Here is a 17,538-nt window from a genome sequence, read left to right on the forward strand (position 1 = left end):
TTGGGAAGATCCCCCAGAGAAGGAAATGGCAACCCACTCCAGTACTCTTGCCTGGAAAATTCCATGGACTGAGAGGTTCCTCAGAGCCTGGTAGGCTGCAGTCCATGGGGGTGCAAAGAGTCGGACATGACTGAGCAACTTCACTTTATGTATATTATAAATGCAAATTTATTACTGTAAAATTTTCAAAATGATGCATCTCGAAATTTTGAATGATTTTTTGGTGAATTTTATGCAGATCCTTTCTCTGATTATCTGAGTGACCTATATACTAGTGTCTCAAAAGATGATAGTTCTGCAAAATACAGTTCTGATTCAGACATTGTGAATATTAGCCCAAAAGAAGACAGAAAGCCTAAGTGATTGGTTCTGATAAGGAAAGAGAAAATGAAGCTCACGGTGCTGGAGGAGACTTTACAGGTGTGACAGGTGTAATTGCTGAATATAACAACCCACAAAGTGCTAGTGAAATAGCAGAATTAATTTTTGGCTGGCCAAAATAAAAGTCACCAGCCACAGGCATTAGTTTCTACAAAACTCCCTGGTGAATAATGAGTTAAATAAAGACAGAATAAAATGGATAGTTCATCTGTGCTCTCAGGTCGCATTATCCAGGGAAACATGCAGCCTTAACACACCCTCTGTGTATATGGAGTTACTTGGCTCTTGTGTTTGAATATATCTACTGTTTACGGTATTATCTAGAGCAGTGGTTCCCAAACTTTTTGGCCTCAGGATACTTTACACTGATACATTATTAGTTGTTATTTGTTTATTGAGATATAATTGATATAAATTAGTTTTAGGTATTTGTAATGATTTGGTATTTCTATATCTCACAAGATGATCACCACAATAGGTCCAACTAATGTGTCAGCACACATAGTCTACAAAATTTTTGTGTGATAGGAACTTCGAAGAGCTACTCTTTCAGCTACTTTCAAATATGCAGTACAGTATTAACTATAGTCACCATGCTGTATGTGAATCCTCATGACTCATTCATTTTTATAACTGGAGGTTTGTATCTTTTTTTTTTTTTTAATTTTATTTTATTTTTAAACTTTACATAACTGTATTAGTTTTGCCAAATATCAAAATGAATCCACCACAGGTATACATGTGTTCCCCATCCTGAACCCTCCTCCCTCCTCCCTCCCCATTCCATCCCTCTGGGTCGTCCCAGTGCACCAGCCCCAAGCATCCAGTATCGTGCGTCGAACCTGGACTGTATCTTTTGACCCCTTTCACCCATTTCACCCACCTCCTTCCTATCTCAGGCAGCCACCAATCTGTTCTCTATATCTGTGAGCTTGGTGTTTGTTTGTTTTTAGATTCCCTATATAAGTGAGATGATACGCTATTTATCTCTTTTTACCTTTTTCTAGTTGACTTATTTCACTCAACATAGTGCTCTCAAGGTTCAACCATATTTTTGCAAATAGCGAGATTTCATTCTTTTAAAAAAAAGTATTGTAGTATAGTTGATTTACAATGTTGTATTAATTTCTGCTGTACAGCAAAGTGACTCAGTTATCCATATATGTATTCTTTGTCATATTCTTTCCCATTGTGGTTTATCAGGAGGTTTCATTCTTTTTATGACTGAATAGTTTGTGTGTGCGGGTATCATTTTCTTTATCCATTCATGCATCAGTGGACATTTGGATTGTCTCCATATCTTGACTATTGTAAATAATGCTTCAGTGAACATGGGGATGTGTATATCCTTTTGAATTAATATTTTCATTTTCTTCAGATAAGTATGCAAAAGAGGAACTGCTGGTTTATGTGGTAGTTCTGTTTTTAATTTTTTGAGGAACCTCTATAGTGACTGCCTTAATTTATATTCTCACCAACAACACACAATGATTCCCTTTTCTCTGCATCCTCGCTAACACTTTTCTTTTTGATAGTAGCTATTCTGACAGGTGTGCAGTGGTTCCATTTGTTTTTGCTATTGAGTTGTATGAGTTCTTTACATATTTTGTATATCAACTCCTTATCTTGTCTAGGACTTGCAGATATTTTCTCCCATTTGGTAGGTTGCCTTTTCATTTTGTTGATGGTTTTCCTTTGCTGTGCAGAACCTGTTTAGTTTGATGTAGTCCCACTTGTTTATTTTTTATTTTGTTTCCTTTGCTTTTGGAGTTAGACCCCCAAATCATCATCAAGATGAATATCAAGGAACTTACTGCCAATCCTTTTTTCTAGTTTTATGGCTTCAGGGCTTACCTGCAAGTCTTCCATCCATTTGGAGTTAATTTTTGAGTATGATGTAAGATTATAGTCCAGTTTTCCCAGCACTATTCATTGAAGAGGCTGTCCTTTCCTTCGTGCGTGTTCTTGACTGCTTTGTGATAACTTAGTTGACCATATATTCATAGGTTTCTTTCTGGGCTCTCTATACTGTTCTGTTGATCTATGTGTCTGCTTCTATGCCAATACCATACTGTTTTGATTACTATAGCTTTGTAAAATAGTTTGAAATCAGGGGGCATGATGCCTACTCCAGCTTTGTTCTTTTTGTTCAAGATTGCTTTGGCTATTTGGGGTTACATTGATAAGTTATTGAGCACACCAACAAGCTAGTTTGGAGGTATGTATATGTGTAATTTTAAAAAATATTTCTTAATTAATTATAAATAAACCCATAATGTGTTACCATAATTTTTTTTATGAAAAAGAACTATATTCTCCAAAACAAATTAGTGAGAAGGGTTCAGTTCAGTTGCTCAGTTGTGTCTGACTCTGTGACCCCATGGACCACAGCACGCCAGGCCTCCCTGTCCATCACCAACTCCCAGAGTTTACTCAAACTCATGTCCATTGAGTCAGTGATGCCATCCAACCATTTCATCCTCTGTCGTCCCCTTCTCCTCCTGCCCTCAATCTTTCCCAGCATCAGGGTCTTTTCAAATGAGTCAGCTCTTTGCATCAGGTGGCCAAAGTATTGGAGTTTCAGCTTCAACATCAGTCCTTCCAATGAACACTCAGGACTGATCTCCTTTAGGATGGACTGGTTGGATCTCCTTGCAGTCCAAGGGACTCTCAAGAGTCTTCTCCAACAACACAGTTCAAGTATCAATTCTTCGGTGCTCAGCTTTCTTTATAGTCCAACTCTCACATCCATACTGGAAAAACCACAGCCTTGACTAGACAGACCTTTGTTAGCAAAGTAATGTCTCTGCTTTTTAATATGCTGTCTAGGTTGGTCATAACTTTCCTTCCAAGGAGTAAGCACCTTTCAATTTCATGGTTACAGTCACCATCTACAGTGATTTTGGAGCCCCCCAAAATAAAGTCAGCCACTGTTTCTACTGTTTCCCTATCTATTTGCCATGAAGTGATGGGACCGGATGCCATGATCTTAGTTTTCTGAATGTTGAGCTTAAGCCAACTTTTTCACTCTCTTCTTTCACTTTCATCAAGAGGTTCTTTAGTTCTTCATTGTTTAAATTTTGTGACTTTTTAATGTCTGGCTTAATGGAAGACAGCTACATTCTCCTATCTGCTTCTGTTGTGATATGTTGTTTTGAAGTACATGAAGAAAATCAAGCCTCACATTTTAATATAAATGTATTTTTTAATATACATCCAAACTCAATGAGATATGATTTCTTAAGATTTCTTAGCTGCAATTTGGAATCTAAATGTATCAGTGAACTTTTCATGCTGTTTTCTATGTTAACATCTGTTGGTTTACCTTGCACTTTGATATTTGCTCAGCGTTCAAATGATCTTTCAATGGATTTGTCAGGGAGAAAGTGCTCTCCCTGTCCTATTCCTCTGCCATCTTCTCTCCTCCCCATCTACTTGCACTTTGAATGGATCTTTATATCCATGCATGGTTTTGTCATGTCATGTATTGGTCATTTGGAAAATTTTGGTTTATTGAGTTATGCATATCTTTGAAAAGTTATATTTCCATTATACAATACAAGAAAAATATCTCATTCATTAATCTCACCACTGATCATCAGAAAAAAATCAAATATTGGGAACCTGTCAACCTCACGGTGGAGAATACAAGGTTTCCAAAGCTTTCATGTTTGCTTAAAGGGTGAAATTTGATCAGTGAAAACAAATAGTCACATGTTTTCCTTGGATTTACAGCTCAGTTCATTCATTTTTGAGAGAGTGTCTGCCAAATGTCCACAGCTGAAAAGCCATGGTTGTCATGAAGCTGTTGCAGGAAGGAGGACCCCTTCCAGGGCCCGAAACTGGGCTCTTGTCTAACACTCGGAAATGAATTGTCTGAGGAGACACATGTGCTGACAAAGCAAGAGATTTTATCGGGAAGGGCACCCGGGTGGAGAGCAGTAGGGTAAGGGAACCCAGGAGAACTGCTCTGCCACGTGGCTTGCAATGTCGGGTTTTATGGTGATAGTTTCCGGGTGGTCTTTGACCAATCATTCTAATTCAGAGTCTTTTCTGGTGGCGCATGCATCGCTCAGCCAAGATGGATGCTAGCGAGAGGGATTCTGGGAAGTGGACGGACACGCAGTGTCTCTTTTCGACCTTTCCCGAACTCTTCTGGTTGGTGGTGGCTTATTAGTTCCGTATTCCTTATCAGGATCTCCTGTCATAAAACAACTCATGCAAATGGTTACTATGGCGCCTGGCCAGGGTGGGCGGTTTCAATCAGAGTGCTTCCCCTAACAAAGCTGTCATGTTGCATGAAAAAAGTAACTATAACTCGGAGTTGTACAGGTTCTTTTTCTTGTAATACAATTACAGTAGTCAGTTTTTCCTGCTTTGTTAAGTGAATCTTTTTTGAACTGTGACTGTGTAGTGGTGAAGAGCACAGTAACTGCTGGTACAGTTGGTGTCACTGCTTTGAAATGTGCTCAGGCAGCCCCAGTTTTGCTAACTACAGCTTTTGCATCACTGGTGCCAGTGTCAACACAATAGAAAAAGTAAATAGCTTCTTTATATGATAATTATGCAAATAGGTATGACCTTGCTGATCCTTGAAAGCATCCTGGGAATCTCCAGCAGTTATTGGGCCACACTGATAACTGCTCATCTACAGTAGTGTGTTAATGAGTGAAAATGATTCTTTACTCCCTAAAGGACATTATCTCCTGATTCATCCTGAGAGAGTGAATTCAGCATGAACAATGTAAAATCATAAATAAGAAGCCCTTCCTATTTTTTATATTGTAGTCATGAAGTAATTCTCATTAGCAGGTAAATCTGAGTGTCAGGTTTGGCTTGGTGAAGCACCAGTGTTCATAAAATACCCCTGGGCAAGACTGCCAGGGTTAAAAGCATTATTACATACAGTATTTGGTAAAAATAGCTAACAACTGTATAGCACTTATATGTGCTAGGCCTTGTTCTAAGCATTTTAAATATACTTTAATTCTCACAATAACTCTGTAAAGTAGATGAATATTATACTCATTTTGAGATGAGGAAACTGAGGCTCAGAATCATGGCTGGTAGGGGACAGAGCTCCAATTCAAACTGAGGCATCCTGGCTCCCAGATCCATGGTTTTTAAAAAAAATATATATGTATTTTATTGAAGTATAGTTGATTTACAATGTTTCAGGTGCCCAGCAAGGTGATGCGGTTATACAAGTACACATGTATTATTTTTGAAATTATTTTCCATCATAGATTATTACAAGATATTGACTAGAGTTCCCTATGCTATACATTAAACCTTTGCTGCTTATCTATTTTTTAGTTAGAAATCTAGCATTCTATTTATACTAGGTCCAACAAGTGGAATCGAAATGTCATTATTTTTTTAGTTAGGCAAAAATTCATAAGTTTTCTAAAATAGATATATTATGCATATTTATATCTATGTATACAAAAGCTTTTCTACTATACCTGATAAAGGCTTGAGAAAGAACATCAAAAAAAGAAGAGATGGAGAAACTGGAGAACATAAACTAAATGAAATGGGAGCACTGAATATGAAATAGAAAAAGTGAAACAAACTAGATAAAAGTAAAAGATCATCATGTAGTCCAGATGTTTTTAAGCATGACTGCTCATTAGAAACATATCTGGAGCTCTGGAGAAAAAAAGCAATAACTGAGCATTTGTATTTTTCAAAAACATTCAAGATAATTCTTATATGCATTTGGATTTTAAAAAGTAATTATAGGTTTTTCTGTTAGATCCTAGTTTTGGTGACAGAGAGTTCTGTTATTTTTCTGCTGACCAATCATGATGCAATGGTATTAAGTAAGTAATAGTTACATAATCACAATAGTAAAAGATGTTTATCAGTTTTCACAATCAATAGCCAGACAAAAAATAAAAGATAATTATAATTGTAAGCCATAATGGGAACATGACTAACGTAAAAATGTAAAATAATTATGTACAATTTGGGAGCATCAAGCAGAGTGATGTGGTAAGTGGAAGTGCATACATACACACGTTTTCATCCATCCAGCCAGTCTATGTCTTTTCGTTGGTGCGTTTAATCCATTTATATTTAAGGTAATTATGTGATTCATGGGGTCGCAAAGAGTCGGACTGAGCGACTGATCTGATCTGATCTGATGATCCTGTTACCATTTTCTTAATTGTTTTGGGTTTATTTTCTGTAGGTCTTTTCCTTCTCTTGTATTTCCCGCCTAGAGAAGTTCCTTTAGCATTTGTCGCAAAACTGGTTTGGTGGTGCTGAATTCTCTTAACTTTTGCTTGTCTGGAAAGCTTTTGATTTCTCCATCAAATCTGAAGGAGAGTCTTGCTGGGTAGAGTATTCTTGGTTGTAGGTTCTTCCCCTTCATCACTTTAAATATGTCATGTCATTTCCTTCTGGCTTGTAGAGTTTCTGTTGAGAAATCAGCTGATAGCCTGATGGGAGTTCCCTTGTATGTTATATGTTGTTTTTCCCTTGTTGCTTTTAATATTTTATCTCTGACTTTAATTTTTGTCACTTTGATTACTATGTGTCTTGGTGTGTTCCTCCTTGGGTTTATCCTGCCTGGGACTCTCTGTGCTTCCTGGACTTGGTTGACTATTTCTTTTCCCGTGTTCAGGAATTTTTCAGCTATTATTTCTTCCAATATTTTCTCATGTCCTTTCTCTCTCTCTTCTCCTTCTGGGACCCCCTATAATGTCAATGTTGGTGTGTTTAATGTTGTCCCAGAGGTCTCTTAGACTGTCTTTTCATTCTTTTTTCTATATTCTGTTCTGTGGCAGTGATTTCCACCCTTCTATTATGGATGGAAACACCCATAAATGACCTCCAGGTCATTTATCGGTTCTTCTGCCTCAATTATTCTGCTATTGATTCCTTCTAGTGTATTATTCCGGAGAAGGCAATGGCACCTCATTCCAGTACTCTTGCTTGGAAAATCCCATGGACAGAGGAGCCTGGTAGGCTGCAGTCCATGGGGTCACTAAGAGTTGGAGATGACTGAGCAACTTCACTTTCACTTTTCACTTTCATGCATTGGAGAAGGAAATGGCAACCCACTCTAGTGTTCTTGCCTGGAGAATCCCAGGGACGAGGGAGCCTGGTGGGCTGCCGTCTATGGGGTCACACAGAGTCGGACACGACTGAAGCGACTTAGCAGCAGCAGCAGCAGCAGCAGTGTATTATTCATCTCTGTTTGTCAGTTCTTTAGTTCTTGTAGGTCTTAGGTAAACATTTCTTATATCTTCTCAATCTTTGCTTCTATTCTTTTCCAGAGATCCTGGATCATCTTCACTATCATTATTCTGAATTTCTTTTTTTTTTCTGGAAGGTTGCCTATCTCCACTTTATTTAGTTGTTTTTCTGGGGTTTTATCTTGTCCTTTCATCTGGGACATAACTTTCTGCTTTTTCATCATGATTAACTTTCTGTACTATGGTTTTTGTTTTAGCTGCTGTGGGACTGTGTTTCTTCTTGCTTCTTCTGTGTGCCCTCTGATGGATGAGGCTAAGAGGATTGTGTAAGCTTCTTGATGGGAGGAACTGGGAAAAACTAGGTCTTGCTCTGGTGGGCAGGGCCTTGCTCAGTAAAGCTTTAATCCAATTGTCTGATGATGGGTGGGGTTGCACTCCCTCCCTGGTAGTTGTTTGGACTGAGGTAACCCAGCCCTGGGGTCTAAGGGCTCTATGGTAAGGTTAATGGCAAACTCCAAGAGGGTTTATGCCAAGGGGGACCTTCCGGTGCCCCCCGAACCTGTGGTATGCCCCTGCAGGCCCATGCCTTCACAGGGGGCCGTCTAATACTAGCAGGTAGTTTTGGTTTGGTCTCCTGTGGGGTCACTGCTCCTCTCCTCTGGGTCTTGGTGCATGCACAGTTTTGTTTGTGCCCTCCAAAACTGGAGTCTATTTTCCCCAGTCCTCTGTAAGTCCTATAATCAAATCCTGCTGACCCTCAAGGCCAGGTTCCCTGGGGATTCCCAGTCCCTATGTCGGATCCCCAGGCTGGGAAGCCTGATGTGGGGTTTAGAATCTTCACAACAATGGGAGAACTTCTTTGGTATTATTCTTCTCCAGTCTGTGGGTCACCCACCTGGAGGGTATGGGATTTGATTGCATTGTGATTGCACCCTTCCTACCATCTTGCTGTGGCTTTGTTGTCTTTGGACGTGGGGTATCCTTTATTGGTGAATTCTGGCATCCTCCTATCGATGGTTCTTCAACAGCTAGTTGCAATTTTGGTGCTTCTGCAGGAGGAGATGAGCACGCGTCCTTCTATGCTACCATCTTGAAATGGAAGTCAGGTCCATGATTTTAATTCTGTCCTACACTGTGGCTTTGCTCAGCATAATAAGGTTTGGAGAAGAAACTAAATTCCTAATGACTCAGTAATAGTCCTATTACTATCTGTAATTTTGACCCTGATGCTGGGAAAGATCGAGGGCAGGAGGAGAAGGAGGCGATAGAGGATAAGAGGTTGGATGGCATCACTCACTCAATGGACATGAGTTTGAGCAAACTCCAGGAGATAGTGAAGGACAGGGAAGCCTGGAGTGCTGCAGTCCATGGGGTCACAAAGAGTTGGATATGACTTAGCAACTGAATAACAACCTGTAACTTCTGTAATTTGACAAAAAACGTCAGATATTCTTTTGGGGAGAAACTTATAACTTAATTAATACTCACTGACTTTTAAACGAGCACATCCTGCAGGTAGGGTGTTTTTAAAAAATGTTCTCTACCATTCGTATCCAGAACACAGTGGGTATAAACAAGCCTCTATACTTGACACTGGAGAAGGCAATGGCACCCCACTCCAGTACTCTTGCCTGGAAAATCCCATGGATGGAGGAGCCTGGTGGGCCACAGTCCATGGGGTCACTAAGAGTCAGACACGACTGAGCGACTTCACTTTCACTTTTCACTTTCCTGCATTGGAGAAGGAAATGGCAACCCACTCCAGTGTTCTTGCCTGGAGAATCCCAGGGACGGGGGAGCCTGGTGGGCTGCCGTCTATGGGGTCGCACAGAGTCGGACACGACTGACGCGACTCAGCAGCAGACTTGACATCACTGGAGCCAGTGTAACAGTGTACTAGAGTAGAGGTGTGGCTCTTTGGATCTACATCAGAAACCCAAGGGGTGCTTGCTGGGTCTAAGTATTGATGCTTAGGCCATGTCCTGGACTCAGTTGAGAATCTCTCAGGGTAGGTTCTGGGAATCTACATTTTAAATAATTTAATAAGCACCCCAAGTGATTTGAATGCACTGTAAAGTTTGAGAATCTCCATTTTATATGTGTGTGTGTGTGTGTATACGCACACATACACACATATTTTAAACAGCTTTATTGAGATATAGTTTCCATACAACAAACTGTTTACCCATTTCATGTGTGTAATTAAATGGTTTTTGATATATTCAGGTATGTGCAATTATCACCACCGTAGAACGTTTTTTATCACCTCAGAAAGAAATGTCATACCCTTTATCTACCATGCCCCATACCCCTGTCCCCAAGCAACTACTGATCTACTTTCTGTGTCTACAGATTTCCCTATTCTGGACTTTGATAAGAATGAGATCATATAGTATGCCACTTTTTGTCACTGGCTCTTCCACTTGGCAGAATGTTTTCAAGGTTCATCCACATTGTAGTATGTATTAGTACCTCATTCCTTTTTATGGCCAGTATTTCATTGTGTAGATATGCCACATCTTGTTTATCCATCCATTGATGGACATTTGGGTTGTTTCCGTCTCTAGACTGTTATGAATAATGCTGCTATGTTCATTACAAGTTTCTGTTTGAACATAGGTCTTTTTGTCTCTGCAGTATGTATCTAGCAGTACAATCGCTTGGGTCATTTGGCAATTCTAGGTTAAACTTTTTTGACAAACTGCCAGAGAGTTTTTATTCCCAATAGTGAAGTTTCCTCCACATCCTCCCCAGTGCTTGGTTATCTGGCTTTTTGATTCTGGACACCATGATAGATATCTCATTTTGGCTTTTAATTTGCATTTCACTGATGACTACAGATGTCAAGCATTTTTTAAATGTATTTATTTGGCCATTTGTATATCTTCCTTGGAAAAATGGCTATTCAGATCCTTTGCCCACTTAAACATTTTTTTCAATTGGAGGATAATTGCTTTACAATATTGAGTTGGTTCCTACTATTCATCAGCATGAATCAGCCATAGGTATACATATGTTCCCTCTCTCTTGAACCTCCCTCCCATCTCCCACCCTTCTAGATTGTCACAGAGCACCTGATTTGAGCTTCTTGCATTGAGTTGACTTTTTACTATTGAGTTGTAAGAGTTCTTGTATATTTTAGATACAAGTCTCTTGTAAGAGACATGCTTTGCAACTATTTTCTCTCTGTGTGTCTGTCTTTTCACATTTTTGATGGTATCTTTTGAAGCAAAAATACTTAATTTTGATGAAATCCAGATTATGTTTTTTGGTTTGTTGCTTGTTTTTGGTGACATATCTAAAAATTCTTTGCAGGTCATGAAGATTTGCCCCTATATTTTCTTCTTAGAGTTTTATAGTTTTTAACTCCTATGTTTGGGTCTTTGATCCATTTTGAGTTACTTTTTGTATGTGTGTGTGCAGTAAGGGTTCAGTTCCATTCTATGTATAGATATTCTTGAATTGCTACAAATAGTAAAGTTGAAGGTGTTCCACCTTGTATAAGTTCTGCTTTGCTTCCTATGTTTGGCTAGATTAGTCTTAGAAAAGCAGAAATTCACATATAAATACCCATCCTATAATAATCTTTTTTCAAACTCTCTTGGTTAACTTTTAAATGGACCACTAGTGATATGGACAAAGATGCCAAACAAAAGCCAGGTTGAATCCACAGATGTGGAACCCGCGTAGACTGAGGGCTGACTGTACTATGTCATTTTATATAAGGGACCTGAGCATCCTTGGATTTGGGTATCCGTGCGGGGTCCTAGAAGCAATGCCTTGTGGGTAACTGTGGTTTTCTTAAACGGTAAACTCAGCTTGGGGACAGAAACAGGAGAGGCAGATTGTATAAACTGGCTAAGAAACTCTTAAAATTTCATCATTTCATTATTTTAATTCATTGCTGTGAATGCCCACATGATTATACAGGTTTAGATCTTATTTGGGACTGTCTAGTTTGGTTGACTGGGGTATTGTCTGGTTTTTCTGAGAGAGATTAAAATAGTGATAATTCATTGCTGTGGGGTTTCCCTGGTGGCTTAGGCTGTAAAGAATCTGCCTGTGATACAGAAGACCCAGGTTTGACCCTGGTTCTGGGTTGGGAAGATCCCACAGAGAAGGAAATGGCAACCCACTCTAATATTCTTGCCTGGGAAATCCCATGGACAGAGGAGCCTGGTGGGCTACAGTCCATGGGGTCACAAAGACTCAGACAGGACCGAGTGACTTAACACAACACAAATTAACTGCTTCAAGCAGAACTCGGCAAGATTTTGTCCATACTAATAAGAGAAAAAGTTAATACTCTTAAATATAAAAGCAACTGAAATGAACACTCCAGCTGAACAGGTGCCTGCACTCAGCTGAATACAGCATCTTTAGTCTCCTGCAAGAAAGGGATGTTATTTTTCTTTGCCTGTGTGAGGCACAGTGACTGAAAGTACACTGAACAATTAAACTGTCCCTCCAGACAAACCCTGGAATGGTTCCCAGCCATGGATTCGGTCCCAGATCTTACTTCTTTGACAACCCTCGAAGATATGACAGTGATGATGACCTTGCCTGGAACATTGCCCCTCAGGGACTTCAGGGAAGGTAAGACCCTACCTAGTTCCTGTTAGAGGGGCATGGCTAGGGGGCTGAAGGCCGAGCCAATGAGATAGATTCAAACTAAATGGGGGCGGGGGGAGGGTGGCGCAGAATGTCTACTTAAAACCCTGGAGCTGGGTGGTGAGGCAGACAGAAAAAGGAGGGGGAAACACCTGAGTAGTGAGATTAATTGCAGCCAGAGTCGAGACCCTCCCTCCAGGGACCATGCGCTTTACCATGGCAACCCAGGGACGTTTCAGCCACACTCCACTGCCCAGTGCTCCTGTCCCCTCTTTCACTCTGGGGCTAAAGCGCTGACCTCATGCTTGCCAAGCTCCTCTCTTCTCTCTGCTGGTCCTTCCAGAACCACTCCGCTGTTCCTATGAGAGGACAGCTTCAGGCCAAGTGGGGTTTTTTGCAGTGAAAGTCAGTCTTATGTAATCCTTTGTGAATTTAAAGACCTACCATTAACATTTTAAGGTAAATTCTTTTCTTCCTCGGGTAAAATGATAAAGAGAGGATATGCTTGGTTTTCTGCTCTTTATTACCAATAGTAAAATCCTTAGAAAACCTCATAAGTCTGAAAGGAGCCCTTATTGTAGGCACAGGAGAATTCAGGAAAAGCTGGGAGAATACCTTGCTCTCTCAGTGGATCAGGGAGTGGAAACATCCGGTCAGATAGAGGAAAAGATGGTGATAGGGAAAAAGAGAGAGTAAAGCCATCCATCCAGTCAGAAGGTCTAAAGAACAGATAAGGAAGGGAGAACTAGAAGGTGTCAAAGTCCTGAGGTCAGGACTCTTTTCCTGAGGTCAAAGGTGTCCTAACTCTCTTCCCTAAAACTGTCCTCTTATCCAGTCACCCCCCTGCAGTGCCAGCTCCCTATTTATGTCCCCCTGTATCTGCTGGAGCAGCCCTAACCCCTCACCTGCCAGTCTTTCCATTATATAGAGGAAAATAGTAATAGGAACACCAATAATTCAAAGTGCATGATTGAGTGGTGACTGTATATTAAGATACTGTATGTTCTAAAAGTTTTACAGGTATTAACTCACAAAAGCCCAACAAGTTAGTTCCTAATATTACTCCCATCCTAACAGATATTAACATTGAGGCACAGAAGTTATTTGTCCAAAACACACTGGTAGTGAATCGCCAAGAGTTGGACGCGACTGAACTGACTGAACTGAGTGAATCAGACTCTGCATTAGGATTCAGATACAATTTGTGGCTAAAGCATTGTGATATACATAGTGATTGGTATTACTATGTATATCAGTAATACTACTCTTCCAGGCTCTGAAGAGTTGAGGTGACTTTTGTGGGAGGTCTTCTAGCCACTGTGCATAGCTAGCATGGTTGTGTGGGAAAAGTAGCTTCAAGAAACTAGTTTGAAAAGCTTTAGGATTATCTATACAGAAGCCCACTTCTGTCAACCTAAAGTAGGCATGTCATCAGCAGTCAGCATAATGTTTCAAGTCACTGAAATCTCTCTTTTCCTTTTCAAGTTTTGCTCCAGACTACTACGACTGGGGACAACAAACAGCGAACAGCTTCCTGGCACAAGTAGGAACTTTACAACCAGACTCAATTCTGGATCCTGACAAACCAAGCCATGGGTAGCGTCAGTTAACAGTTTTACGGAAGATATGCCTCAGTTGAAACATTTCAGAAAGACTAACTTAATGACAGCTGAATTTTTAGGGCATGTTTCCTTAAGAAATAGGACTTGAATTTGTTACAGGTTTCTGATGGCTCCATAGGACTAAGCAATAATTTAGATCGATAAAATCTTATTTTAGTACTAAAAAGTGAGCCTGGCTGCCTATTCCGTGAGTATAATTTAAACTTTAAAAAATTCTGTACTTTTATAAAGATGTATTTTATATAACTTAATGCTAAAATATACTAGGATTTTTTGAGAATATTATTGCAATATACATCATAGTTTGCACAGACTTTTATGCATAATTCACTTTAAAAGTATACAGTATATAGTCTGATGGTTTTTTTTTTTTTTTTAAAGGCTTTTGGACTAAAGTATTCGTCAGACCCTTACCTCGTCAGGTCACTAGATTCTGTTAGACTCTAAGTATAGTTGACGTCTAGGAAGCCAATTGCAACTCAAGTGTTGAAATTTATAATGCAGCAGAATGTCAGCAGACTACACAGTAGGTAGTTGGTTCCTTACAGTGTTGAAAAGCACAGATGGTTGGTTCCTCAAAGAATCTCCTAAATTTTGCCAAAATTTAATCCTCCTTTCAACAGGGTGCTGATGTACACACTTCGATAAGTTGATAACGTTAAAAACATGGATAGAATTGACTTACACTATTAAACCTTCCCTTCTGTATTCAGAGATTTTTGCATAGTTTGTCAGCCCAGTGAATCTAATAGCCATTACCTTGAAACTTCAGTAGGACTGCACCTTTTCCAGCTTACTGAACATTCGTGACTGAACAAAGAAGTTCTTAAGAGGGGATGAATAACAGATATCCCTGCATCTTTGAGCCAGAACATCTATGTGGAATTCTAACAGTTTTATTTTAGTTTGCAACCATATTAAAGTTATACCCTTTGTTTTTAAATAGCTCTGAAAGCAGCCTACTGGAAGCTGCTTGTTTAAAAAGGTATTAATAGTAGCATTGCAATATTCTATAGAATGATGCCTGCCTTTTAAGTCATGGAAAAGGGCATGTTCCAGACAGCTCCTTGTAAGTTGTCTTTCATCTAAGTGAAGCACAGGTCATAAAAATAGTTCTCCAACCATAAGTGCCATTCTAAAGATCTCCAAGACTCTTTCTATATATATATGGCCTGCAGGTATAAAACTGCAATTAGATGCTGTACATGGTTGTGTCAGGGAGGTTAAGGTACTGAGGAAGTATTATTACCAAAAAGAAAGTACCATATTTTGGGACAGAGGGAGGGGCAGGTGAAAAGGAACTTAGTAAGTTCTGTCCTCATGGAGAAACCCATTTCTGATATCTTACTTCCCAGTTTGGCCTTCAGAAATAACTCATCTCTGGGCATTGACTTCATAGGGATCAAGTCGGTATTTAAAATCAGAATTTTGAGTTTTCAGGGGGTCACAATAGGGTTTTTCTTGTGTATGGGATACCTTCACCCTGCATAATGACACAACAACTTCTTTGCTTTCCAATATGTGGAAGAATTTGGGTCACATATTTAAAATAGTTACTGCCAGGGAAAACTCTACAGTGAAGCAAAATTTGCACTGATAATTCAGATTGCCTTAAAATATTATAAGCTGTTATTCTAAATAGCTTTAAGAACAGCCTACTTCTCATACTATTTTTGTTAATGATACTTAGAATTTAAAGGCAGACTCAGAAAATGCTTAAAAATCCTCTAAGTCATGCTTTCAGGAAGTACTGCAGTTCTTCAGTATGAGGTCATTGAAGGGTAGATATATTTTTTAAAACATTACTAAAATCATACAAGTCCTATACTCATCCTATGACATACAAATATTTTATTATTCTGTTGTTATTGGCAGGAAGATTGAAATACTCAGCATTAACTGATGGTCTGTTTTTATGATTAAGCTGCTAGTATTATTTGAACTATTATTTTTATTGGAAAAGATAAAAATGTCCTAAGTGCCTGTTTTTCTCTTCCCTTTTAAAAATAATGCTAAAGTACAATTGTAAACACATCTAGAATATCAAAAACTGTGATTGTAACAAACTCTCTCTCATAGTAAACGATCACTTTTACTCTGAAATGTTGCACGTATGGTATGGAAAGGAAAATTAAGTTTCCCTTAAATTTCTATTTACTTGTGCTGCCAAGTACACTAACAGCCCTACTCCTAGGTGAAATACTAAAGGTCACGAGAAGACAAGAAATGGAGATTATTGGTTCTAAAATACCCAAACATCCTCTTGTTTTAAGGCAACATGATGAAATTGCCCGCTCCCCACCCATAATGTGAAAGTTTAAGAATGGGGTAGAGGCCATATCACCAAAAATTTTGTACCATCATTTAGCTAAGTCTGATTGAACACTAAAAGGCTGCATATGAATATTCTTGTGCATCCACTGGAAATATACACAATAGGATTAATTATGGAGTTAACTGTCTAAAGAACACCAACTGGTTTGTGTACAGGCAGACCTTGGAGATTGCAGGTGTGGTTCCAAACCACTGCAGTAAAGCAAAATACTGCAAAAACGTGAATCATAAATTTGGTTTCCCAGTGCATAAAACGGATTTTCCTTGTAGGTCCAGTGGTTAGGGCTTTGCCACTGCAGTGGGTGAGGGTTCATTCCCTGGTCGGGGAGCTAAGACTCCACATGCCGAGTAGCCAAAAAACCAAAACATAAAAAACTGAAGTGATATTGTAACAAATTCAATAAATAACAATGGTCTACATTTAAAAAAAAATTACATTTATACTTTTAAGTGTACAGTAGCATTATATAAAAAATAATGCACATACCTTAATTAAAAAATATTTTACTGCTAAAAAATGTTCACCATGATCTGAATCTTCAGCAAGTCATAGTAGTAACAAAGATCACTGATCACATGTTACCATGACAATAATCATGAAAAATATTTGAAATATTGTGAGAATTAACAAAATGTGACACAGAGACACCAATGCTGTTGGGAAAATGGCATCGGAAGACTTGAGCCACACAGGCTTGCCTCAGACCTTCAGTTTATAGAAAATGCGGTATCTGCAGTGCAGTAACGTGAAGCACAGCAAAATGAGGTCTGCCTGTAGATATCTTTCATTGGCTTTTTTCCCTTTCTACAGTGAACCCATTTAATTGAGCTGATGATGAAAACATCCAGTGTGTTCACACACAACTGTGGACTCTAAGAAGTTTTGATTCTGACAATAAACACACATCAATCACATTTAGCTATGCCAGTTCTTTCTTGAATATGTCAGGCAGTGTTAATGACTATGCTGGCTATTGTGTTTAGCTGCTTACATCAGGCACACTTGCTAATGTATCCCCAAATTTTCTCTTTACCAAAATCCAAAAGAACTGCTCTTTGTTGGCCTTGAACAATTAACCCTATTTAAGAGGAAAGGAGTAAGAATTAGTAAATCCTAGAGCGTGAGAAGTACTCTGAGAAAAAGGTTCTCATTTACATTTACATAGTTAAGTATTACAAGAATATTGCTTTTACTTTTTGACAATAAAGATGAACTTGTATTAGAACTAAATGGGTCTAAATATTTGAAGCTGTCAAGATTTCCAAGAAACAAAAAAACAAAAAACTTGCTTTGCTTTAGATTACTGCATGATAAAATATAGACTAGCATAAGGCTGATCAAAGACACATCTAATATGTATTTCTAATTTTTATCCCATATAGGT

At 39.0% G+C, this 17,538-nt stretch overlaps 1 protein-coding gene across 1 annotated transcript in view; it reads left to right on the forward strand.

Moving 5' to 3' along the window:
• The window catches only part of GPR137B (G protein-coupled receptor 137B), a 55,833-nt gene extending 39,911 nt beyond the window's left edge, over window positions 1–15,922 (forward strand). Inside the window, 2 exon segments of the mRNA XM_006075500.4 lie at window positions 12,058–12,182; window positions 13,683–15,922. Of these exon segments, the coding sequence (XP_006075562.2) occupies window positions 12,058–12,182; window positions 13,683–13,797 (240 nt within the window). The 3' untranslated portion in view covers window positions 13,798–15,922.
• The last annotated feature ends 1,616 nt before the right edge of the window (window positions 15,923–17,538 follow it).

The sequence above is a fragment of the Bubalus bubalis genome, chromosome 4, assembly GCF_019923935.1.
Source record: "Bubalus bubalis isolate 160015118507 breed Murrah chromosome 4, NDDB_SH_1, whole genome shotgun sequence".
NCBI lineage: Eukaryota > Metazoa > Chordata > Mammalia > Artiodactyla > Bovidae > Bubalus > Bubalus bubalis.